This window comes from Cebus imitator, unplaced genomic scaffold, assembly GCF_001604975.1.
Source record: "Cebus imitator isolate Cc_AM_T3 unplaced genomic scaffold, Cebus_imitator-1.0 Scaffold385, whole genome shotgun sequence".
In the NCBI taxonomy this organism is placed as follows: Eukaryota; Metazoa; Chordata; class Mammalia; order Primates; family Cebidae; genus Cebus; species Cebus imitator.
Genome location: NW_016107700.1, coordinates 1367322 through 1381676, shown reverse-complemented (window position 1 = coordinate 1381676; position 14355 = coordinate 1367322). Strand labels below are relative to the sequence as shown.

General features: G+C 42.7%; 1 protein-coding gene and 1 long non-coding RNA gene across 3 annotated transcripts in view; one reads left to right on the top strand and one right to left on the bottom strand.

The window, feature by feature from the left end:
• The window catches only part of LOC119468134, a 9508-nt gene extending 8675 nt beyond the window's left edge, over nucleotides 1-833 (bottom strand). Inside the window, exon 1 of the long non-coding RNA XR_005196769.1 lies at nucleotides 182-833. This is a non-coding gene — a long non-coding RNA (uncharacterized LOC119468134). The remainder of the gene's footprint in view (nucleotides 1-181) is intronic.
• Nucleotides 834-899: 66 nt separating this feature from the next.
• ZMPSTE24 (zinc metallopeptidase STE24) overlaps nucleotides 900-14355 on the top strand; it is a 54944-nt gene continuing 41488 nt past the window's right edge. For both annotated transcript variants that reach the window (XM_017507950.2, XM_017507949.2), the window contains exons 1-4: nucleotides 900-1244; nucleotides 3893-4039; nucleotides 13418-13504; nucleotides 14177-14293. In XM_017507950.2, the coding sequence (XP_017363439.1) occupies nucleotides 1122-1244; nucleotides 3893-4039; nucleotides 13418-13504; nucleotides 14177-14293 (474 nt within the window). In that variant the 5' untranslated portion in view covers nucleotides 900-1121. The remainder of the gene's footprint in view (nucleotides 1245-3892; nucleotides 4040-13417; nucleotides 13505-14176; nucleotides 14294-14355) is intronic.

Sequence of the window (14355 nt, the reverse complement as noted above, 5' to 3'; positions counted from 1 at the left end):
GAGTAGCTGGGATTACAGGCACGCGCCACCATGCCCAGCTAATTTTTTTGTATTTTTTTAGTAGAGACGGGGTTTCACCGTCTTGACCAGGATGGTCTCGATCTCTTGACCTCGTGACCCACCCGCCTCGGCCTCCCAAAGTGCTGGGATTACAGGCTTGAGCTACCGCGCCCGGCCTGACCTCACTTTTTAAGTCAAATAAAGGTACGGGTGTCCGAGTGGCCATATTTCACTTGTGAATTCCAAACGAGAAATGGGACTGCGCCTTACTGATGCAAATTTGTACCCTAGATAAAGTCAGAAACTTTCATTTCACGTATGTCTAACCTACGGTGTCCTTGCTCTGTTTCAAGGCATTTTCACAGGCAAAACGCCGCCTCTGACTATACTTGGGGTGGTTGAGACGAGATCTTCAAATAAAAATTCTCAACGTCACCGTCCACTCTCTCATACGCTTGAATTCAGAACACCCCAATACTGGCCAAAAGACTCCACTTCTAATGCCTGGTCTCGCTTTTGAGGCAGCTCTAGTTCAGAGGCATGATTTTTTGAGACTGGGAAACAGGCTGCTGTCGGGTCCTTCCCAGCCACCTCAGGCGGAAGCCGCGGCCCACTCAGTTCCGGCCCCAGCCCGGACTACCTGTCGCCTTGTTGGGGGAAGTAGGGCAGATACCGTAGCCCAGTCAGGGTAAACAGCTGACCCAGGGGATGGAACTGCGGCTCTGTAGAGAAAGCGGAGGACTTCACCGCATTCACGGGCCAGGGAGGAAAGCCAGAACCCCAGGCCGGAACCCAGCGTCACGTCGTGGGGGACCAATGTTAATGCAACACAGCTCAGCAGGGCCCGGAAGTCAGTCTGTGGCTCCCCGCTCTCTTTGGGCCGGTAGTGAGGAAGGTGGGGCTGGGAAGTAGAAACTAGGAGGGCCTAGGGAGAGTCTGCAAGGGTAAGAGTGTATCTGTGACACTGCTAGCAGCGGGGAGAGGGAGGGATGGGGGCGGGTGTCGGTGTGGGGGCCTTCGGAAAGAACGGTTATCGCTGTAACACCGCGGGGACGCTCTGAGGGGACGCGTGTCGGTGTGGCACCGGTGCACGCTGAAGGAGCCGGCGGAACCGGGTGGCCATGGGGACGTTGGCATTGCTGGACGCTTTGTGGGAGATGCCGGCCGAGAAGCGTATCTTCGGAGCCGTGCTGCTCTTCTCCTGGACAGTGTATCTTTGGGAGACCTTCCTAGCACAGCGGCAGGTAAGCCTAGGCGAGGTCCAACCTGACCCCCACACCCGGCCACCCCTAGGCCAACCTTGGCTTCGACCCTGAGTCTCTTGATGATTGTTCCAGTTTCTGCGCCAGTCTCGACCCTGTGGTCCTTGCTCAGTCTGGTAACTTGGCCTGACGGCGGGCTATGGCTTTGAGGGGGATCTTGGTGCGTCCAGGAAGTTTTCAGTAACGTTATCATGGGAGTCGAGGAATGCCTGGGCTCTTGTGCCCACCCTACATCTTCCTTGAGATCCTTGGGCCCAGACTTGGCCTCCTTTATCTTTGGCATAAGCCTTCAAAAGAATTTAGAAACCCAACTTCCTCATGACATTTATGTAATCATGCCTAACTGTAGGATTTTGCAATCCTTCCAACAACATGCACTCTTGTTTCTCCTTGAAGTGCATATATTGTTTCTGCTGGGGGAAAAAAATATGTATGTATGTATGTATATATATATATATATATATATTTATAGGTCCAGGCCAGGCTCGGGTGGCTCATGCCTGTAATCCCAGCGCTTTGGGAGGCCGAGGCGGGCGGATCACCTGAGGTCAGGAGTTCGAGACCAGCCAGGCCAACATGGTGAAACTTCATGTCTACTAAAAATAGAAAAATTAGCCAGGGTGGTGGCGCACACCTGTAGTCCCAGCTGTTTGGGAGGCTGAAGCAGGAGAACCTCTTGAGCCAAGATCGCACCACTGCACTCCAGCCTGGGCAACAAGAGCGAAACTCCATCTCCAAAAAAAAAAAGGAAAAGAAAAGATATATATATATATATATATATATATGTCTCATTTTTAATAAAATTATCTTCATTTTTTGTTTAAAATACTAAAATGGTAAAATAGAAAGTGAAAGTTACTTAATTTACTGGAGATAACCACGGATTAGAGACCTGAACTTTTATTTATTTATTTTTAATCTTTATTTGTTTAAGACAGAGTCTCACTCTGTCACCAGGCTGAAGTGCAGTGGCGCAATCTCGACTCACTGCAACCTCCACCTCTCGGGTTCAAGTGATTTTCCTGGTTCAGCATCCCTAGTAGCTGGGATTACAGGCATGTGCCACCACACCCAGCTAATTTTTGTATTTTTAGTAGAGACGGGGTTTCACCATGTTGGCCCAGATGGAATCTTTATTTTATTTAGTGACAGGGGCTCACTTTGCCACCCAGGCTGGAGCACAGTAGCACCATCATAGCTTACAGCAGTCTCGAACTACCAGGCTCATGCAACCTTTACACCTCAACCTTTTTTTTTTTGAAACGGAGTCTTACTCTGTTGCCCAGACTGGTGTGTAGGGGTGTGATCTCGGCTCACTGCAACTTCCATCTCCTGGGTTCACGCGATTCTCAGCCTCCTGAATAACTGGGATTACAGGTGCACGCCACCACACCCGGCTAATTTTTCTGTTTTTAGTAGAGACAGGGTTTCACCATGTTGGTCAGGCTGGTCTTGAACTTCTGACCTCAGGTGATCCACCTGCCTTGGCCTCCCAAAGTGCTGAAATTACAGTTGTGAGCCACCGCGCCCAGCCCACCTCAGTCTTCTGAGTAGCTAGAACCACAGGCGTGGGCCACAGTGCCCAGCTAATTTTTGGATTTTTTTGTAGAGATGTTGCCGGGGCTGGTCTGGAGTTCCTGGGCTCAAGCGATCCTCCCACCTCAACCTCCCAAAGTGCTGGGATTACAGGCATGAGCCACCATTCTCAACCTGTCCTCAGCTTATATTGGCACAAAACAATATATAAGGAAAGCATATTGTAGTGGCCCATTATTTTGTTTGGTATCGATTCACTATATTGTATTTCCTGGGCTGCAATTACCCTTACCTTTTAGAATTTAGTATAATGTGAAAGTTGGTCTTTCTCCTTTTTTTTTTTTTAGGAGACAGAGTGTCATCCAGGGTGTAGTGCTGTGGCACGATCTGGGCCCACTGCAACCTCCGCTTCCTGGGTTCAGGTGATCCTCTCACCTCCGCCTCCCAAGTAGCTGGGACCACAGGTGCACACCACCACACTCTGCTAATTTTTGTATTTTTTGTAGAGACAGGGTTTTACCACACTACTCAGGCTGATCTCAAATTCCTGGGCTCACAAAGTGCTGGGATTACAGGCGTGACCCAACGCACCTGGCTAAAACGTTGGTCTTTTCTCGCAGACCTGGTATGTTTCTATGTGGTGCTCCTCAAGTTTCTGGCTTTTAGGACCAAATTTAATGAGCAGCCTCAATATTTGTTCATACTCATGGTTAGCATGTGTGCTTCTCCTTTCCATGAATTTGTTTTCTCTATTATATAATAGAGGAGGTATGTAATACCCAGAATGAGTAGTACATGTTACAAAGTTGTGATGTTACAACTTTGGTTTACATATACAAACTGCAGTGTGATGAGAACCCTGATTTTAGTTTTACTAGTCAGCTAACCTCAGGTTCTCTTGTTCTGCTTTTATTTTTCTGCATTAGTCATTTCAGTGGTCAATGTACTTGATCAAGTGTGATATTTGTGTAGGTATAAAGCAAATTCAACAAGAGTAAGTGACAAGCTATAAATCATACAGTGTTTGATCATAAATGACTATTGTAATAAACAATCAACTGTTTCACTAAAGTGTTTTCTTCAAAATATTTCAGAGAAGGATATATAAAACAACAACTCATGTACCACCAGAGTTAGGACAGATCATGGATTCTGAAACATTTGAGAAATCTCGACTGTATCAACTGGATAAAAGCACTTTCAGCTTCTGGTCAGGACTCTATTCAGAGATTGAAGGCACTGTGAGTAACTTACTTTTTGGAGAGACAGTCTGTCAACTTGTTTAATACTTTGTAATGGTTGCTTTCATTTTCACATTTTTGTAGCACAAAAGAGGGCACCACACTTGCAAGTCCCAGATTGCTTTCTTAACCTTTGTTATTGATAGTAATCGCTGTGGAGCAAAAAAGAAAGAAACATAACTGCTTAATCAGTTGAAAACTATGGTATATGGAAACCATTACCCTGAGGTCAAGTAGGAAAAATATCTTCTTCCATTTGGATGCAGCTGAGATGTCATGTCTTCTAAGCAACTATTTGAAACTTCCCTGCCTGACAAATGTGGGTAGGGTGACATCCTATCATTATTCCTGTCAGCGTACATATTATGTTGAATTTGCCTGAGGTTTTTCTTTTTTTTCTGGCACAGTCATCCAGGCTGAAGTACAGTAGTGTGAACTTGGCTCATTGCAACCTCTGCTTCCTGGGCTCAAATGATCCTCCTACCTCAGCCTCCCTAGTAGCTGGGACAACAGTTGCATGCCACCATACCCGGCTAATTTTTGTATTTTTTGTAGAGTCAGGGTCTCCTCATGTTGCCTGGGCTGTTCTCAAACTCCTGAGCTCAAGTGATCTGCTCACCTCGGCCTCTCAAAGTGCTGGGATTACAGGCATGAGCCACTGTGTCTGACCTAATTTGACTGTTTAATTGGCAAACTGGTAGTTCCTTAAAGAAATAGTACTTTGCAAGGCATGGTGACTCATGTCTGTAATCCCAACACTTTGGGAGGCTGAGGTGGGTGAATAACAAGGTCGGAAGTTCAAGACCAGCCTGGCTAAGATGGTGAAATCCTGTCTCTACTAAAAATACAAAAATTAGCCGGGCTTGGTGGTGGGTGCCTGTAATCCCAGCTACTCAGGAGGCTGAGGCAGGAGAATTGCTCGTCCCCAAGAGATGGAGATTGCAGTGAGCCATAATTGTGCCACTGTATTCCAGCCTGGGCGACAGAGCTAGACTCTGTCTCAAAAACAAAAACAAACAAAAAAGAAATAGTACTTTAAAGTCTTGTTCATCATTTTATACCTAGTGCCTGGCATGGAATAAGCACATAGTTCCTATTTATTGAATGAAATAATGACAGGATATTTTACTTAGCAAAACAAAGGGCCAGTCTTACCCTCATATTAAAAGAAGAGAGGCTGTATAACATAGAGCAATTTTCTTTTTTTTTGGTGGTCTCCTTCCCGTCCCCCTGCAGCCATTTTGGACATTTTTTTTCCTAATTGCCCCTTCCATGAAATTTTAATACCATAGATATGTTGTATATTTGTTTCAGTACTGTATGTATGTATATCTGTGCTTCATACATAAAAAAAGATTTTTTTCCCACCCCCTAGAAAAATTGAAAGTACATAATATAGAGGTTAAGAGCAGCCTCTGAGCTCAGGCAGCTTGAGTTTAAATCTCAGCTCCACCACGCCAGTTGGATGACCTCAAGCAACTCACTCAGCATTTCTGTGCCTATTTTCTCATCTGTAAAAGTGGTGTGGTAATAATGGTTCCTTATTTGTAGTGGTTTTGAGAGGATTAAATGACTTAATATATAGAAGATGCTTATAACAGTGCATGGTCCACTGTAAGTATTTCATAAGTGTTGGTTATTATTATTATTATTATTATTTTGAGACAGTCTCTTGCTCTTTCACCCAGGCTGGAGTATACTGTTGCCATCATGCCATCATGACTCACTGCAGCCTGGCCCTCCCAGGCTTGGGTGATCCACCTCAGCTTCCTAAGTAGCTGAGACCACAGGTGCATGCCATCATGCCTGGCTAATTTTTTCTTTTTTCTTTTTTGCCCTGAGACAGGATCTCTCTCTATTGCCTAGACTGGAGTGCAGTGGCACAGTCACAGCTCACTGCAGCCTTGATCTCCTGGGCTCAAGCAATCCTCCTAACTCAGCCTCCCAAGTAGCTGGGACCACAGGCATACATCATCATACCCAGCTAATTTTTTTATTTTTTGTAGAGACAAGGTTTATCTCAGAGTCCTGGGCTCAAGCAGTCCTCTTGCTTCAGCCTCCCAAGGTGCTGGGATTACAGGCATGAGCCACCTCTTCTGGCCCCCTTTTTGAAAATGTAGAAACAAGGTCTCCCTGTGTTCCCCAGGCTGGTCTCAAACTCCTGGGCTCAAACAATCCTCTTGCCTTGACCTCCCAAAATGCTGGGATTATAGTCATGAGCCACTGTGCCCTGCCACTGTTATTATTTTTATCATCCTGACCATCATCATCATTTCTGTAGAACTTTTAGATCCACTAGTACCACTAAGAGAAAGATTCCTAGATTTAAAAGAATTATGATCAGCTACCATTATTGTTTCATGAGTTAAAGAAACTGGCTTTATGTAGCTGTGTTAAATGATGGCAGAATTGTCTAGCTCATCACAAAATTTTTCTTGACAAGTATGGAATAATAAGACTAGTGTGGTTAGATCCAAATTATTAGAAACTGCGCTTATTTCTTCAAGGTGATGGAAAATGGCCGTGCTTCTAGAAGAGTTAAATTTTGGTATTTAGAAAAATTAAGAAATGATTGGAAAACAAAATCTCATTGGCTTTGAGGATACACAGCTATTGCTATTAAGTGATCTTTTCAATATTGACTTGACTTTAGTTAATTTATCTGAGCATTTCTTCTGTTAGGGACAGGTCACAAGTAGAAAATCATCCTTCAGAGACAGATGGAAGTAGAGGTGGTTAATTTTACACTACTTTTTTTTAATAGATGCAAGAGAGTTTACTTATCTATTTATATGAGGGCCTTGGTCCAAAAAAGACTAATGGGGGCTCAAAAAAGAATTATCGTAACTTTAAAAAAATACATTAAGCATATCTAAGATCTTAAATATATTATTCTCCTCAAGAGCTAGCTGCTTCCAAACTTGATTTAATATTTTGCATGTTTTCCTTCCATTGCTTGGTTAATATACAATATTTGGTTCTCCTTTCTGCAATCAATGTTTGATAGCTGAGTTTTGCTGTTTTATCAATTGACATTTCACCTTCTGTTTCACCAGCTCCAGAGGAATTTTTTTCTTTCTCTTTTTTTTTTTGAGATGGAATCTCATTCTGTTACCAGGTTGGAGTACAGTGGCACCATCTCAGCTCACTGCAACCTCTGCCTCCTAGGTTCAAGCAATTCTCCTGCCTCAGCCTCCCAAGTAGCTGGGATTGTAGGCGCCTACCACCATGCCCAGTTAATTTTTGTATTGTTAGTAGAGACAGGGTTTCACCATGTTGGCCAGGATGGTCTCGATCTCTTGACGTCGTGATCCACCCACCTTGGCCTCCAAAATGTTGGGATTACAGAAGTGAGCTGCTGTGCCCGGCCCTGACCTGGCCCTGGAGGAATTGTTGAACAGCTTACAACACTGCCTAAAGAAGTAATACTCAGAGTTCCTGTTCTATACTGACTAATAGCTCCCATATTTTCTTCATCTCTGAAAGGTCTGAATTCTTGGTTTAATAATGACAAGGCAAATAGATGAGGTAAACTGTATGCTTTTTCTGATGTTTGTGTCTTGGAAGTTCTTTGACTTTCCCCCCTACAGGGCCATAGTAAAATGATAGGAAAAGCATTTTCAATCTCCTTGGTTGTCCCTGGCAAATAGTGCCAGGAAAGATAGACAATAGCTGGGTAATTATGATTGGTGACCATAGAAATGACTGTTTGTTCTAGGAGATGACAGAAATAGGGAAAATATGTGTATAAAGTGAGAGTTTGTAATGTACTGTGGCTCAAACTGGAAGCAGTACTGATGGGCTAAGGTTGGGAACGGTAATAGTTAATATTCGTCATGATTTTCACTTCATACATAGTTCTTATATTTATTGTTTGATGTTTACAACAATGAAGTAGAAAGGATAGGCATTATTATTGCCTTTTTATGGATGAGGAAGCAAAGGCTTGAGTAAATTAAAGGGCATCCATGTTTAATGGCCAAGGGACATGCCAATACATGGGAGAGCTGGGTTCCAAACTCTGCCCTTCTGAGTCTTTAAAATGACATTGTAAAAACCATTCTGGAAACTCTAAAGCTTGCAACATGAACGTGCTAAATTTATCTCTGGGGATTTTGTGGCTGCATTTACCCTTTGCATGAAAAACATTTTGGGTAACTTTGAAACCTTGTTTTGTTTGGAAACAAGTTCATTAATTTGTTTTGTGTTGATTAAAATGAATAGATTTGTATGTTTTGGTCACAGACATCAAGTGAAAAGATTAGCTCTGACTTTTTGTTGTTGTTGTTGTTGCTGTGGTATTTTCTACTTGAGGGAACCTAAACAGAGTCCTTGTGTGTCCAGATATGGTTGCCACTGTTCACACAAATATGACAGTACACCCGGATAGAAAATGTCCATTCTCTCTGAGACACTTTCTTTAATATCTCACAGATGTTTGTGAAGGGCCCACTGAAGAAATGGAATGGCTGGGGAGCAGAGTAGGGCAGAGTTGAAAAGTTTAAATTGTTGCTTCTCTAATTTTTGCATGTTTCTATGTGAGCATTTTCATCTTCTTGAGCCTAAGTTTTCTCATCTTTAAAATGAGATGTGGGCCGGGTGCAGTGGCTCACGCCTGTATTCCCAGCACTTTGATAGGCCAGGTAGGCAGATCACCTGAGGTCAGGAGTTTGAGACCAGCCTGACGAACATGTTGAAACCCCGTCTCTACTAAAAATACAAAAATTAGCCGGGTGTGTTGGCACAAGCCTGTAATCCCAGCTACTCAGGAGGTTGAGACACGAGAATCACTTGAATCCAGGAGGCGGAAGCTTCAGTGAGCTGACATTGCATCACTGCATTCCAGCCTGGGTGACAGAGCGAGACTCCATCTCAAAAATAAATAAAAATAAAATGAGAAGGGGATGCATATTAAGTCATACCTTGTATGGTTTGCGGCAGGGACTGAGTGAGGTAATGTAAATGGGTTTCTTTGGCCAAGTTACTTTAACCTCTCAGAGTGACCCCTCAGTTAAAGAGTTTCTTTCAGTTGCCTCATTTATTAAATAGAGATGATTATACCCTTTGCCCTACCTGCTTTTCAAGACTGTAGTAGTGAAGCCAGGCACAGTGGCTCAAGCCTGTAATCACAGCACTTTGAGAAGCTCAGGTGGGAGGATCACTTGAGCCCAGGAGTTTGAGACCAGCTTGGGAAACATAGTGATACCCCATCTCTGGAAAAAAATTTTTAGAAAATTAGCCAAGTACCGCTTGAACCCAGGAGGCGGAGGTTGTGGTGAGCCGAGATCGCGCCATTGCACTCCAGCCTGGGTAACAAGAGCGAAACTCCGTCTCCAAAAAAAAAAAAAGAGGGAAAATTAGCCAAGTGTGATGATGCACACCTGCAGTCCCAACTACTTGAGACACTGAGGTGGGAGGATTGCTTGAGCCGAGGAGATCAAGGCTGCAGTGAGCTTTGATTGCACCACTGCACCCCAGCCTGGTAACAGAGTGAGATCCTGTCTCAAAAAAAAAAAAAAACGATGTAGTGAAATAATGTATGTCAAAGCCCTAGAATTATTTTTTCTGGGATCAATAATTTTACCATAGAACAACCCTGGGAGCATGCTTGGTGAAATTGTCAACATAGAGAAATTGTACAGTTCACCATGCTTTGTTTTTTGGTCCCCAAAAGAAACTAAACACTGTTTGAAGTATCAATTTTCAAATACATTTATAGATTATTCAAAATTCATATTAAAACTACCCTTGATGCTTATTTAAACACTGGACTTTTAATAATAATTGTTCTAACCTTTCACTAAAAGCATTATAAATCCTTAATTCTACATTATTTATTAGTATTAGGAATCGGCTGAAATACTGTCCTGGCTGGGCATGGTGGCTTATATGCCTATAATCTCAGCACTTTGAGAGGCCAAGGTGGCTGGATCACGAGGTCAGGCATTCAAGATTAGCCTGGCCAACATAGTGAAACCTTGTCTCTACTAAAAATACAAAAACTTAGCTGGGAGTGGTGGCGGCCGCCTGTAATCCCAGCTACTTGGGAGGCCGAAGCAGGAGAATCACTTAAACCTGGGAGGTGGAGGTTGCAGTGAGCCGAGATCATGCCACTGCACTCCAGCCGAGTACGAGACTTCGTCTCAAAAAAACAAAAAGAAATACCATCCCAGGTCAATTAGATCAACAACTAGAGCATATGTCAGATAGTGGTACCAAAGCATGTCTTTTGGGAAAACAAGGTTTATATCTGAGTTAGTTGTAGAAAAGTAGAAACACCTAGAGGTAATGTTAGGGGAACCTTTTGAAAAGCAATTTAATGGGGCTGAGTGCAGCCCTTTGGAAGGCCACAGAGAATTGTTTGAGACCAGAAACCCCATCTGTAAATTTTAATTAGCCAAGAATGGTGGTGCACACCTGCTGTAGTCCTTGCTCCTTGGGTGGCTGATGTGTGAAGATCGTTTGAACCCAGGAGTTCAAAAATACAGTGAGCTATGGTCATTCCACTGCTCTCCATCCTGGGTTATAGAGTTAGACTCCTTCTCTTAAAAAAAACAATTTGTTAAAGCAATGATTTTCAAACTTTAGCATACATCAGATTTACCTAGAAACTGCTGGGCCCCACTTCCAGCTTCTGATTTGGTACGTCTGGGATAGGGCCTGAGAATTTCCATTTCTAAGAAATTCCCAGATGCTGTTGATGCTGACCAGAGACCATATTTGACACTCATGATATTAAACCAATCCAATGTACTGGTAACAGTCTAAAAGTTGGATAGTATAAAGTGTGGGTGAGATTGTGAGAAAACAGAAACACTAGAGTACTGCTGATGGGGGTATAGTTTGTTATAAACACTTTAGGAAATATGCTGATAATACCAAATGAAGTCTACCATGGACGGATCTAAGAAAATGTAGAGTATAAAAAACAGGCCGGGCGCGGTGGCCCATGCCTGTTTTCCCAGCAATTTGGGAGGCCGAGGCAGGTGGATCACCTGAGGTCAGGAGTTCGAGACCAGCCTGGCCAACATGATGAAACCCATCTCTACTAAAAATATAACAACAACAAAAAAATTAGCCGGGCATGGTGGCACGCACCTGTATTCCCAGTTACTTAGGAGGCTGAGTCAGGAGAATCTCTTGAATCTGGGAGGTGGAGGTTGCAGTGAGCTGAGATTGCGTCACTGCAGTCCAGCCTGGGCAACAGAGCGAGACTGTAACAACAAAAAAAAAATGGTGGCTCACGCCCGTAATCCCAGCACTTTGGAAGGCCAAGGTGGGTGGATCACGAGGTCAGGAGATTGAGACCATCCTAGCCAACATGGTGAAATACTGTTTCAACTAGGAATACAAAAATTGGCCAGGCGTGGTGGCGGGTGCCTATGGTCCCAGCTACTCAGGAGGCTGAGGCAGGAGAATCTCTTGAACCTGGAAGGCAGAGGTTGCAGTGAGCCGAGATCGCGTCACTTTACTTCAGCCTGGGTGACAGAGCGAGACTGTCTCAACAAAAAAAAAAGCAAATTGCAGACTGATACAATATGAAGTCATTTATATACATTCTTTAAAAGCATACATACATAAATCCCTATATTATTTGTAGATACATATATGAAAATGGGAATTAGATTGGGAAGATACACATGAAATATTATAGCACCTAACCCCTCAAACCCTGAGGAACTGTGTCTGAACCAATGGGAATATTGTGCTTCAAGTCAAGGAATGTGATCATTGTGTTCCTAAGCTCATATCCTATATAGAGAAAAAACAAATTGATTCCTCTTGACAAAACGAGTTCCACAAACTTGTATCTGTTTTGGGCAGTAGAATTTCATAAGCATGCATTCTTTTCAAATTTTGAGCCGCTTCCTAGTTCCTCATGTCCTGGTTATTTGGTGAATGTCTGTGTTTACTTTATCTGCCCAAGACCAAGACAAAGGGTGGTACTGAAGAAGAGCCCACTCCTGTGAAACCCTGGTCCCCTACCTCATCTTTTCCTGACCCACCAAAGACACAGATAATCGCATTCTGTTTCCTGATTTAGTAAATGGACACGACTCTCTACTTCGGTGATTTGTCCTGATGGAAGAGGACTGTTTTCTTTCACAGAAAAGACAATTATGGAGCCATATTAATGTGGTTCAAATTCCTCTTCTATCACTCATTAGCTGTTGGATTTTGAACAAGTTGGTTTTTTTTTTTTTTTGAGACAGGGTCTCATTCTGTCACCCGGGCTGAAGTGCAGGCATGATCATGGCTCACTGCAGCCTCAACCTCCCAGGCTCAAGTGATCCTCCTGCCTCAGCTCCTCAGAGTTGCTGGGACCACAGGATCGTGCCACCATAACCAGCTAATTTTTGTATTTCTTATAGAGACAGGGTTTCACCTTGTGTCCAAGCCGGTCTCAAATTTCTGAGCACAGGCAATCTGCCTGCCTTGGCCTCCCTAAGTGCTGAGACTACAGGCATATGCTACCACACCGGCTCTTTCATCTTTTTTTTCTAGATGGACTCTCAGTCTGTCACCCAGGCTGGAGTGCAGTGGCATGATCTTGGCTCACTGCAACCTCCGCCTTCCAGTTTCAGGTGTTTCTCCTGCTTCAGCCACCCGAGTAGCTGGTACTACAGGCACATGCCACCTCACCTGGCCAATTTTTGTGTTTTTAGTAGAGATATGGTTTCACCATATTGGCCAGGCTGGTCTCGAACTCCTGACCTTGTGATTCACCTGCCTTGACCTCCTAAAGTGCTGGGATTACAGGTGTGAGCCACCACGACCGGCCCTGTTTAACCTTTCTAAGTTTAGTTTCTGATTTTGTTGTGGTCTCTTGAAAAAAGTGTTTGTTTTTTTGTTTTAGAACAGCTTTATTGAGATAATTCATCTACAATACAATTCACATACCATACAATTCATCCATATATAGTGTTATTTTAACCACCTAAATTTAGTATCTCAATGGTTTGTACTCATTTAAATGCATAATTTGTGCTAAATGTGAAATAGGTCTATTTTTCAAAAAATTATTTTATTTTGTTATTTTATTTTATTTGAGACAGGGTCTCGCTTTATTCCCTTGCTGGAGTGCAGTGGCACGATCATGGCTCACTGCAGCTTGACCTCCCGGGCTCAGGTGATCCACTCACCTCAGCCCCTCAAGTAGCTGGGCTGGTCTTGAATTCCTGGCCTCAGATGGTCCTCCTGACTCAGTCTCCCAAAGTGCTGGGATTATAGGCATGAGCTACCATACTAGCCTCTTTTTTTGTTGTTGTTTTAATAACAAGATGATTATTTTGTCCTTTCTTTGTTTAATACCGTGCTCTCTCATATGATAGTTTCTAGTACTGTTCAAATGTGATCAAAGTATGCTTTGTTTTATAGCTTATTCTTCTCTTTGGAGGAATACCTTATCTCTGGAGACTTTCTGGACGGTTCTGCAGTTATGCTGGCTTTGGACCAGAATATGAGGTATACGGTTTATTAGCAAATATTTGTCATGATATTTCTTTTTGCTTGGCAGGCCTTATACTAACGTTAAGTTTTTGGCTTCTGCCATTGTTAGATTTGCTTCTCTGTCTGCATAGTCCTTGGTTGCCCATGCTGTATTGGCATAACACTAGCTACTATAACAAATCCCAGAATTTCAGAAGCTTATTTGCAATGGTTTATTTCTCAATCACGTATAGTCCAGTGTGAATATTTTTAGTTATCAGGTGACTTTCTTCCATGTGGTAAGCCAAGAATCTAGGCTCTTTCTATGTTAGGGATTTGTCTATATGATTTAAGGTACCTTTCATATAGTGCCTGTGTAATAAAAAAGGAATTGTTTTGTTTCTCTTTTACTTTTCTTGAAAGTAAACTTTTTTGAAGGCAGCGATGATGTTTCAGACTTTGTTTTATGCATAGACTCAAGCATAGTGAGTAATATAGTAACTGTGGGATATAGTAAGTTTACTATATGTATCCCACATAGTAACTTACTATATCCCATAATTACTATATTAATATAACTTGGTATAGTTATAACTTATTATAGTTACTATAATAATATAACTTGGGATATAGTAAGTGCTCAGCAAATACTTGATTTGTTTGCTAGTATTTCATAAGAACTGGATTTTTTTTTTTTTTTTAACTTAGATCACTCAGTCCCTGGTGTTTCTGCTGTTGGCTACACTTTTCAGTGCATTGACTGGTTTGCCATGGAGTCTTTATAATACTTTTGTGATAGAAGAAAAACATGGTTTCAATCAACAGGTACAATAAAGGATACAAATGTTCTCTTTTAAATGTGAAAAACTTCTGTGCTTTTATCCTGT